Raw genomic sequence first — 10,161 nt, 5'->3', positions numbered from 1 at the left:
AGCTCGAGCGCGCCAAGACACACGACGCGTACTGGAATGCGTGCCAGCTCGATATGATGGCCACGGGCAAGGTATCCCACATCTGATCTCTTATGGAAAGCCTCAATATGGCGGTCTAGATGCAAGGGTATCTGCGCCAGTACTGGGGCAAGAAGATCCTCGAGTGGAGTGCGACGCCCGAGGAAGGCCACGCATTCGCAGTCGTTCAGAACGCCAAGTACAACCTCGACGGCTACGACCCGAACGGCTACGCCGGCGTCGCCTGGTCTTTTGGGTATCGACAGACATCTTGGTCCACTGGACAAGTCATGTGTCGTCTGTAGGAAGCACGATCGCGTCTTCTCCGAGCGGCCGGTGTACGGCACGGTGCGCTACATGGGCGCGCGCCGCCTCAACGACATCTTCGACATGCCAGCGTACATTGCGCTCGTCAAGCAGCGCTGCGCCGATGCCAAACTGCCGCATGTGCTTTGCAGTCGCCAGCCAACGCCGCGCGCGGCCAGTCGAGAGCCTCCAGCAAGGCACAGCGCAACGACACGCCGCCTCCTGCCCCAACCGAGCACAAGAAGCGCCGACCTCGGTCTCGAAAGAAGAAGACGCAGACGCCGCCGTCGGGCACGGCCGCCTAAGCGTTTTCATCGTATAATGGACATATTTGGTCCAATACACTGTACACTTTCGACGCTGGTGTACGGAAATTGGCAGGAGCGATTTCTCGCACTGTAGACCTCGCTCGATCACGGGACGTTGCGTTTTGTACGCTTTAATGTGTACTCTATCGACGTGCCAAGATACAGTGATTTTGATTTTGAACGCGATTTGGTCGATCGTGAGTCCTGCGGCGGCGACAACCACGAGCCCATTGTCGTGGATTGGCCAAAAATGGAAGTGAATTACACCAATGAAACCGATTAGATTTAAATTTTATTACATACTGGTTTCGTATGATGGGCCTCAAGTGCCACCAAAGAATCAAATGGCCTATCATGCCGGGAGGGTATGCAGTTGAAGCCTCGGTTTGGTCAGCGAGGCGCCAGCTCCGAGCGCCAGGACATGCCGCGACGACCTCATCGATAGCTCAATTTGCTGCGAATGTGCTAGGCAGCCTGATTTTGAGATTGTCCACATCGTCGCTCGGCGCATCGGTGTCTCGAGTGATTGAGCACAGAGTCAGAAGAATCAACCCTACTGCCACTTGAATTCCACCGCATCAGCACTCCGCATTATTAGCTCTCCGAAAGCCTGACCTCGCTCCAAGTCTTGCGTATGTACGAGGTACACTGTACTGTCGCGACGGACATCGGTCAACGGGGGCGAGGTCGACTCAACTCACAACCGTATTGTGCCGGGTTCGTCTCTACAACGTGTACCCACATCTTTCTTTCCCAGCGACGTGCCATGCATTGTGTCGATTCATGCAAGCAGTACGTAGTGGGCGGTCACGCAACGCAAACGACAGAGTGCTAAACTGCGGGTATGCATTCTCCATGGTCAATGCTTACATGGTGCGCTTGTAGATCTTGCTGAGGAGCATGTGGAAGACGGTCGCGGGCATGTTGTTGACGGCGCCGATGAGCTTGCAGAGCTCGTCGTAGCTCTCGTTCTCGTATTTGCGGTAGACGCCCTCGAGGTCGAGCGTGACGTAGAGCGCCTTGATGACGGCAATCGACGCCTCGTTGTTCTTGCCATAGTGCTCCTTGATGACCGCACGCTGCTCGGGCGTCGCGCGGGCCAGCGCCTGGACGACGAGCCAGCTGCACTTGTTGTCCTGGATGTCCGTGCCAATCTAGCAAGAGCATATGAGTTCTTTTCGAGACAGTCGTCCTACGAGGGAGCTCACATACCTTGCCAAGGACTTCCGGGTCGGCGTAGCAGTCGAGGTAGTCGTCCTGGACCTGGAAATACTCGCCGATCTTGACGCAGATCTCCTGCGCAAGCGTGTAGCACGCCGGGTCCGAGACGCCGCTACGCATCCAGCGTGAGCGCTTCTTCCATTGCCATCAGGAGTACCTCAGGAACATGGCCGAGGCCGCCGAGAGGTAGAACGTGTAGTACGCCGTCTTGAAGACAACGATCTTCTGGTGACTACAAATCGCACGCTGCATGAGTATCGTCGTGCATGAAAATGAGGTCATCGCACCGTTCGATCGTGAAGCGGTCGAGGTTCGTCGGGCCGTCAAGCGGCTGCGACGTCAAGTCGAGGAGCTGGCCGAGTTCCGTCTGGAAGATGACCTGCTCACAGCATAAGACACTGTTGCAAGGCGATATCCATGGACTACCTCCTGGAAGGTCTCGACGAGGTCGAGGTAGTAGCTCTCGCCGCGGAAGTGCGTCTTGAGGATTTGGTAGACAAACGACTCGAGCAAGAACGCGTCGTTGATGGCGATCTGCTTGACCTTGGGGATGCGGTACCAGCACGGCTGGCCACGGCGCGTGATCGAGTCGTCCATGACGTCGTCGGCGACGAGGAAGAACGCCTGGAGCTACAGAGCACCATGCATGAGCATGGCCGCTTCGTCATGCTCTAGGTGTACGGACCCATTCAATGCACCAGCCGAGGATCGCCGCCTTCTTACGGGCCTCGGGCGTCAAGCCCTTGCCCTGCGTCAAGGCTTCGGCGCTACGCATGCAACGTTAACATCCTCCTTCCCAGCAAGGCCATGATCGCACCAGTGGATGACGCTGATGCCACGGTTCAGCTTGCCGCCAATGCAGTTGTAGTCGATCATCTAGCAGGGACCATCGCATCATGAGCGGCTGTCTACTTGACTGCCATGCGTACCTCGTTGACCCAGTCGATGGCCTCCTGCGGCATCGTGTACTTGGTCTTCATCGTCGTGAGGACCTCTTCCTTGAGCTCATAGCAGATCTTGATGAACTCTACGAGGAAGCGTCCATGAGCTCGCATCCTCGTCTCTTCCTCGAGCTACCGTCAATCTCTTGCTGCTTGCTGGTCGTCGTCATGGTCGTCTGCGTCTCAAGGGGCCAAAGTGGAAATGCCCTCCCGTCGGCCTGGCGCCCGTCACGCAACGCTCTGATTGGCTGAAAATGGCATTTGCAACGCTGGACCAATCAAATCGCCTTGCGCCAGAAGCGGAGCGGGCGACGTCAACTTGGACTGTCCCTTCCAGCGTCTCGATGTAAATGCATAGTGTCGACCAGGATGCACAGGTTGTCTACTGCGACTTCACTACTCCAATGCCAAGTCCTAGCCAAGAAGAAGCACACTCCTCAGGCGCTCTTTGGGACACGGACGATCGAGCGTCGTGGCACGGGATGATGACGCCAAGGCCGCCACCCAACGTCATATCCAGCATGGAGTTTCCTCTCGCTTCGTCCTCCTTCGTTAGCAGACGATAGTGTGGTTCATCTATGGCGTGCTCGCTTGGACGCGTGCCTCAAAGAACGCGAGCGCATCGTCCCATAGCTCGATCGGAAGACGTTCGGCGACATGAAACCACGCTTCGATCTGCACGTTGCCTACGTAAATGCGATCAACTTGTACAAGGCGTAGATGAAGAGGGCATCATACCAGACGGCCGAGCATGGACGTCCATGGCTTGTTGCGAGCTTTTGAGCCGTCGGAGGTAGGCGACGAGGAGCATGCAGTGGACGTCGGTCTCGAGAATGACGCAGTTGTCGGCGTCGCCGTCGCAGATGGCAATCAGCGTCGGGAACAACGCGTCTTTGAACCTACTCCATGGTATCCTCGTTGGTTATATGATGCTGAGAGCGAAATGCGTACCGCGGTTCGCAAAAGAAGGCAAACGGCAGGTTGGTGAGGCGCTGGATCATGCTCACGTGGCCCCAGCGCAGCGTTTCTTGGTGCGATGCGTGGCGCAGCGCATAGTGCCCGAGCAGCACGACGACTTGAACGACGAGGTCGTCGAGGCACCGGTCTGTTTGGTGTTTGTTGAGGACACTCGCGACAAGATGGAGAAACGTCGGCTGATTGAGCGGCGACCCGAGCGTGTCTTGGAACCACACGAGATCGAGGCGCGCAATGTTGTTGAGCACGTGGAGTACGAGTGTCGCAAAGGCGACGCTGCTCGGCGTGACGGTGCTTTCGTGACAGTCGTGGAAGAGCTGGAGCGGGAACCAGCTCACAAGTGCGGCGACGATCCCGACCAGGCCCGTGCTCTTGAGGATCTTGACGAGCGGCAGTCGGAGGTCGGCCATCGACACCACGAGCGTCTTGGTGCACGTCGTCGTGAGCGCAGCGAGAAAGTGCACGCACGACACGAGGAGCCGGAAGCTCTCGTCGCCCTCCGCTGGTGGGGTCGGCACTTGGGCCAACTTGTCGACGATGCGAAACAGAATGCCAGAATTAACAATGTACCTAGGAGAACTTGACGCCTTTGATAAAAAGCAAAAAGACATTACCGAATGACGTCTTGGCGCACCATGTCCATCTTGGGCGACGACGGGCTCACAAGTGTCATGGCGACAGCCGGAAATGCCCAAAGCAGCACCGTGTGGCGGCCGTCGTCGTCGTCGGTGACGGTCAAGCCCCAGCGCAAGACGTCCACGAGCGGCAAGACGAGGTTGTCGGCCAGAAGACACTCGACGTTGGTGCGCTGGCCTCCGCACACGAGCAAGAGCACGCGGAGTGCACTGACCATCGTCTCGGCGTTGCCGCTGCGCTGAGCGTACGTCAACGCGCGGACCGTCAACGTCAGGCCGCGCAGTTTGCGAAAAAGGTGGAGCGCCGCGTCGCCGTCGGTTGTCGACTGCAGAAACCGCGAGACGTCCGCCAGCCCCTTGTCCACGTCACTCTACCATTCCCAGGGTGAGAAGCATATGATGCCACGGACACGCACCGGTGATGCGAGCGATTGTACGAGACCTTGGACTTGTGCAGCAAGCGTCGGCGCGTGCGCCGGCACGGGACCTTGGAACCCATGCTTTGTGTGCGCCTTCATGCGGTCGCGCAGGCGCTGGGCGTTCTTGTTCATCGTTCGCGCCATGCTTGTCTCGAGCGAGAGCAAGTGCTGCGCCATCTTTTCTTGCGGGTGCGAGCTTCGAGGACGTCGCGGCTTCTTGGCTTGCTGGTACGAGAGCCGGCGCGCTTGCACGCCCTCGTGGCGTCGCTGAATGTCGTGGATCTTTTGCGTCAGCGAGGCTTCCTTGGCTTTGGCCAGTGCTCGGATGCTCGCAGCCTACATGGTATACAGAGTAGAACCAGCAGCTCGGCTATGTCAAAAGAGAGTCTACCTTGAGACTCGCCTTCTTTTTGATTTCATCCAAGACTATCTCCCGGCGCGAGGCCACGTGGTCGAGGCGTTGTTGCAGCTTCAAAAACGATTAGAGTCGAGTGGTGCCAAGTCAAGTGCGTACTTCGATCTTGCGGTCTTGGTGGATCATACTTTGTATAAAGTTGATTTCGTCCACTTTGGTGTTTTCCGACCCGGCCTTGGTGACGATCCAGCGCAAATGGGCTTCCTTGAGCCGATCCGCGCGGTCCAATTTCGCCCACATGAGTTGCTACAAGGTACACCATGAGACGAGAAGCAGCGCCGAGAGAACAAACCTCTTGCTTCTTGCGCGACGACGCATTGCGAGACGTGACGTGCTGCATGCGCTCGGCCGCTAGTCGAATGCGCGACAACTACCACGACGGTCGCCTCATGTTGTCAAGGTCCAGGAAGAGACATACCCGCGCCGACTCGATCGCGTGCTTGTTGGCTGTGACCGTGTCGAGCCGCTGCTCGGAGAGGAGTTTTGTCTCGGACGGCGACCGCTTTGGCTTGCGTGGCAAGCTGAGCTTGGGCTGGTACTTGGGCGACGATGCGGGTGCTCTACGGTGTCCATGATACTTCGAAAGCAACCACTTTAGTATACGGGACGGGCCGGGGCTTGGCTTTGGAGCGGGGGTCGGACCCATTGGACGACGTGCTGTTGCGACGATGGTGATGGTGCGTCGACTTTGGCGTCGACCGCGGGTAGACCTTGGCCATGTGCTCGAGCGCCTTGGCGACCGTGGGCTTGTCGGCGTTAGAGCCTTTCTTGACTTCCCATGCAAGCGACTTTTGCGTCGAGCTCTTGGTCTGCATTTGAATGAGCTCGAGGAGCTACACCAAGACGCATGAGACGTCGCAAAGAAGAGGCAAGATGGAACGTGCCTTGATAAAGTCATCTTGGCAGGCTTGGAGAACCCGCGCCGCGTCTTCGCAGCGGGATGGGATGCTCTCGAGCTCGCACATGCAGTAGAGCTCGTCCACAGCGCTGTCACTGCATGAGCACGCATCGTCATGGAGATCGTACCTATTAACGTTGCGCACGAGGTACTCCCAGAGCCGCTGCTTGAAGGAGACGCGGCCCATCTCTTCGTCGTCGTCGTCGTGGGTGCCAACATCGTCCTCCTCGACCTGCTCGACGTCGTCGTCGGGCTTGTCTTCGTCGTCGCTGCCATACACGCTCTCTACCATGCATCGTCGCATCCCATGCAGATTGCCGCATGGCATCCACGCCGGCGTACCTCGACTCGGGCTCGGACAGGCATCGTCTTCCCTCGCATCGTCAAGGTCGTCGTCGTCGACCTCCTTGTCCTCGTCTTCCTCGTCGTTGTCCATCGCGGGATGCATCGCTTCGAGCTTCATCGAGGGCGCGCTCCTCATGGCCTTGGTCCGCGCTCTGTCCGTCTCGAGCATGGCGGCGTCCAAGTTCAAGTAGATGCGACAGTAGCGCCGGCCGACGAAGTGATGCGCCGGTTCGCGGATCTGTAGCTCGCGAACCTCCCGCAAATTATATGCATTTTCGCGGGATTTCGATCTTTTTTCTTCCGTCGAACCAGCCTGCGCCATCAGCATGTCGACGATCGACATCAAGCTCGCCCGCGTCGACCGCATCTACCGGCCCCATGTACGCAGGCTCACGGCCTATGGCCCATGGCCTATGGCTCATTCTGCCTGCTGCCTGCGTAGGAGCTCGTCCAAGGTCATGTCATCATCCATGCGACCAACGCGTTCGCCCACCAAGGCATTAGCATGCGCGTCGAGGGCAGCGCGAAGCTCCAGCTGAGCGCCAAGAGCGTCGGGCTCTTCGAGGCCTTTTACAACACGGTCGCGCCGCTCGAGCTCGTCTACTTCCACATCCCGATCATCGGTCCGGGCAAGGTGCCGGTGGGGATCACCAAGGTGCCATTTGAGTTTGAGCTGCTCGGCGCCAACCCCAAGCAGTGCTTTGTCGAGACGTACCATGGCGTGTACGTCAGCGTCAAGTACGACATCATATGCGACTGCGTTCGCGGCCTCATGAAGAAGAACCTCCACAAGACGCTCGAGTTCATCGTCGAGGTCCCGCTGCGCGACGCGCTGCCCGACGCTCCGGAAGAGTTTACCATCACGCCCGACAAGATCGAAAACCTCCGCGTTCGCGTCTACGTCCATGTCTCTAGCGCATTCTCATATGCCTGCATTAGAACACGATGCGCAACATCCCATCCTTCCGCATCTCGGGGCGCATCCACCGAACCAACTGCCCCGTCAACATGCCCTTTACGGGCGAGATCACGGTCGAGGCGGCGTCCGCGCCCATCAAGAGCATCGAGCTCCAGCTCATCCGGGTCGAGAGCGTGGGTACGGATCGAGCCGCATCGATGCCATGAGCTCATGCCAGTTTGCATCTAGTACACGCCGAAGGCATCGCCCGGGACGGTACGTGCGATCGCAGCACTTCCACCGTGCTAAGCGCCTTCTACTGCGTAGCGACCGAGATCCAGAACGTCCAGATTGGCTGGGGCAATGTGACGCAGCAGGTTGCAATCCCGATCTACATGATCTTCCCGCGCTTGTTTACGTGCCCGTCCATGCTCACGCCAGGTCCGTGGCCGTGACGCTGGCATTGGTATGAGCGTGCTGTAGGCTTCAAGGTGCAGTTCGAGGTCAATGTTGTCGTGCTCTTCGAAGACGGCTACATGATCACCGAGAACTTCCCGATCCATCTCTACCGCTGACCGACCGCTTGAAATGTAGCAGCGATAATCTTCTTGTGTTACGTCGAGGGTTGCTTCTTATTCCTGCGCCGTCCAATTCATCATGAGCGACGCATTCTCCAGCTGTGCGTCACAGAGGCGCGTCGTCGTGTCAAACGCCACCGCCTTGGGTGGGTACGCGGACCGCAGTTCAAACTCGCGCGTCTGAGCTTCGGGAATCTACGCACGCACGCCGTATGATGAGCCCATCCCTCTCTAGATACGCCATTACTTCGTGGCGCACAAAACGCCAGAGCAGCTCGAGCGGGTCCGTCTTTTGGAAGCGACGCAAGAGCCGGCCGCCCGTCGCTGTTCGGATCTGAATGCGCGTCACCGACGGGCCATCTACCAGAAGCGTCGCGTGAGCAATCTTCGTTCAAGATACAAGCGTATGTCGCACCCGCAGGCTCCTCGGGCATCGGGGCCAAGACCGGTGGTGCGGCAACGACCGAGGGCTTCTCTTCAATGACCATATCATCGTCGCTGTCATCATTGCCGCCGCCTTCGAGAGACGCCGCAATCGCTGCGGCCAGCTGCTCCTCCTCCGAGGCATCGTACAAGCTCGTCGCACGGGCCGGCGGTGCAGGCGCCTACGTCGTTGGGTCAGGATGCATGCACGCTCGGGTGGTTACCGTACGGCTTGCGCTTGCGGGCGCGCGGGTGGCGCGGTCTCCATGTCGTTCAGGCAGCAAAAGTCCGAGACTAGACGCTTATCAGCATCCAAAGGTAGCGAGGTCGTATAGAGCGTACGCTTCTCCGTCATGACGCCGGGTTCGATAAAGTTGTGCCATTCCACGAGCTTCGCGCCCGTGCGCGGGTCGAGAATGCACACGATGGGCAAGAGGCCCTCGTCGACTTGGTACAAGGCGCAAAACTTCTTGCCGTGCTCGTTGTTGGCGGGCGTCTAGAGTGCAATAACCATGAGCCTGTCATTTCTCACGTTGCAAATACTGTACCTGCCAAAAGACAAAGCCGCTCGCGACCAGGTTCTGCACAAGGTCGTCGCTCCACGTGTCGCGGTTGAGCATGAGGCTCGCAAAGACAGTCTCGTCTTGAATGTTGACGAGGAGCCACTTTCGCTGCTCGGTCGCATGCCGACGGGCCTACACATGCGCGTCCATGACCCTCCGGTCCTGCAACGAGAAGACGCGTACGTCAGCAAACGAGCCGTGAAACATGAGGCCCGTCGGGGGCTGGAAGAGCTGCGAGAGGTTTTGCGGATCGCGCCGGGCCGAGGCGTCTACCGCCACACGCTGCATCATGCAATGCCATCCTCACATTACGATGGCGTACCGCTGTCGGGTTGGCGCGACGAGTTCATCTGCTGCGCGAGGCGCTCGATGCTCTCTTGGGCAAAGTCCTGCTGCACCAAGCCGTGCGCGTTGAGGCCACCGGCGGACGTAAAGTCGTTGTAGCGCGAGACGTTGCCGGGGCGGGTAAAGAACTGCGGCGCCGGAAACATGCGGGGCGAGTCGTACGGGTCGCCGCCCACGAGGCGCTGTCGCTTGGCCGCGTCGGGCGCGCGGACGTCGTCGTCGCCGTACGAAGTCGACGCTTGGCCGGACGCGGCGCCGCTCCCCCCGCTCTCCATGAAGAGGTTCACGGCCTCTTCCATGTGCCAGTTGGTGATGTCCAGGTACTGCTGCGCGGTCCCGGCGTCGGCCCCTGTGATGGCCATGAAGCTAGAGGAAGACGATACACATGGTGAGGAAGGGAGAGCGATGGAGATGCATCTACTTGGTCAGCGCTTCTTCGTTCATGCTGCTTGGCCGGTTCTGTGGATTTCGAGCACTGGCCAACGCTCCGATCGGACGTCGCGGAATGCAGGTCGTTTTTAATACAATCCCATGGATCTTGCGCCTTTTTCGCTGTAATTTTATGTCACCTTGATGCTTGTATTGGATGGGATTAAAACCAAAATAATATCCTGCGAAATCCAGAAAAAGGCGGTGGCTTCGACGGATGCAACGCGAGAGAAACCGAGAGCTCGTTTGTGCTCAGTTGCGAATTTGCCCGCTCGACCCATCCATCAACGGTAGTGGTGTTTCCATTCGTATGTATCGACGGGCGCCGTCTTAGATTCTTGCCGATTTGAGCGCCGCTGGCGCGATGTCGGTCGCAGGCATCCGCAATTACTATGCGGGCGACACCCTATTTGTGGTGCGGAGCCGCACAGGGCTCTTACCAAG

At 58.5% G+C, this 10,161-nt stretch overlaps 5 protein-coding genes across 5 annotated transcripts in view; 2 read left to right on the top strand and 3 right to left on the bottom strand.

Annotated features, from left to right (window-relative positions):
* The window catches only part of SPRG_20953 (hypothetical protein), a gene marked incomplete at both ends in the record, with an annotated part of 1,743 nt that extends 1,114 nt beyond the window's left edge, over positions 1 to 629 (top strand). The window contains 4 exons of the mRNA XM_012351237.1: positions 3 to 71; positions 120 to 274; positions 324 to 465; positions 522 to 629. Coding sequence (XP_012206627.1) covers positions 3 to 71; positions 120 to 274; positions 324 to 465; positions 522 to 629 — 474 coding nt within the window. The remainder of the gene's footprint in view (positions 1 to 2; positions 72 to 119; positions 275 to 323; positions 466 to 521) is intronic.
* Positions 630 to 1,442: 813 nt separating this feature from the next.
* Positions 1,443 to 2,989, bottom strand: SPRG_10991 (hypothetical protein). Its single transcript, XM_012351203.1, has 9 exons — positions 2,931 to 2,989; positions 2,783 to 2,880; positions 2,671 to 2,729; positions 2,539 to 2,620; positions 2,280 to 2,483; positions 2,141 to 2,232; positions 2,011 to 2,085; positions 1,845 to 1,965; positions 1,443 to 1,786 (listed from the first exon to the last, which is right to left on the bottom strand). The coding sequence occupies exons 1-9, from the start codon at positions 2,962 to 2,964 to the stop codon at positions 1,499 to 1,501; spliced, it is 1,053 nt and encodes a 350-aa protein (XP_012206593.1). The 5' UTR covers positions 2,965 to 2,989; the 3' UTR covers positions 1,443 to 1,498.
* Positions 2,990 to 3,318: 329 nt separating this feature from the next.
* On the bottom strand, positions 3,319 to 6,650 carry SPRG_10990 (hypothetical protein; the record flags this gene model as incomplete). Its single annotated transcript, XM_012351202.1, has 13 exons — positions 3,319 to 3,480; positions 3,533 to 3,693; positions 3,746 to 4,339; positions 4,384 to 4,775; positions 4,821 to 5,159; positions 5,215 to 5,292; positions 5,338 to 5,484; positions 5,531 to 5,608; positions 5,657 to 5,798; positions 5,842 to 6,071; positions 6,156 to 6,225; positions 6,265 to 6,421; positions 6,479 to 6,650. The coding sequence occupies 13 exons, from the start codon at positions 6,648 to 6,650 to the stop codon at positions 3,371 to 3,373; spliced, it is 2,670 nt and encodes an 889-aa protein (XP_012206592.1). The 3' UTR covers positions 3,319 to 3,370.
* A 157-nt stretch (positions 6,651 to 6,807) lies between these two features.
* Positions 6,808 to 7,954, top strand: SPRG_10989 (hypothetical protein; the record flags this gene model as incomplete). The annotated part of the gene is made up of 6 exons (XM_012351201.1): positions 6,808 to 6,861; positions 6,924 to 7,376; positions 7,421 to 7,577; positions 7,629 to 7,655; positions 7,707 to 7,820; positions 7,863 to 7,954. 6 exons carry the CDS (start codon positions 6,808 to 6,810, stop codon positions 7,952 to 7,954), a joined length of 897 nt encoding a protein of 298 aa, XP_012206591.1.
* Positions 7,891 to 9,650, bottom strand: SPRG_10988 (hypothetical protein; the record flags this gene model as incomplete). The annotated part of the gene is made up of 8 exons (XM_012351200.1): positions 7,891 to 8,152; positions 8,205 to 8,317; positions 8,373 to 8,562; positions 8,610 to 8,674; positions 8,723 to 8,876; positions 8,929 to 9,075; positions 9,127 to 9,212; positions 9,266 to 9,650. The coding sequence occupies 8 exons, from the start codon at positions 9,648 to 9,650 to the stop codon at positions 8,012 to 8,014; spliced, it is 1,281 nt and encodes a 426-aa protein (XP_012206590.1). The 3' UTR covers positions 7,891 to 8,011.
* Positions 9,651 to 10,161: the final 511 nt, after the last annotated feature.

Source organism: Saprolegnia parasitica (genome assembly GCF_000151545.1).
Source record: "Saprolegnia parasitica CBS 223.65 unplaced genomic scaffold supercont2.76, whole genome shotgun sequence".
In the NCBI taxonomy this organism is placed as follows: domain Eukaryota; phylum Oomycota; class Saprolegniomycetes; order Saprolegniales; family Saprolegniaceae; genus Saprolegnia; species Saprolegnia parasitica.
The sequence above is the reverse complement of the archived record's forward strand: the minus strand, read 5'-3'. Positions and strand labels throughout refer to the sequence as shown.

What these genes read in the sequence shown, in the direction of transcription:
- SPRG_10991 (XM_012351203.1), bottom strand. Translation starts at nt 2,964, where the DNA reads ATGACGACGACCAGCAAGCAGCAAGAGATTGACG. An exon ending in TCGTCGAGACCTTCCAGGAG is followed by an intron (nt 2,233 to 2,279) that starts GTAGTCCATGGA and finishes TGCTGTGAGCAG; the next exon opens with GTCATCTTCCAGACGGAACT. An exon ending in ACCCGGAAGTCCTTGGCAAG is followed by an intron (nt 1,787 to 1,844) that starts GTATGTGAGCTC and finishes TGCTCTTGCTAG; the next exon opens with ATTGGCACGGACATCCAGGA.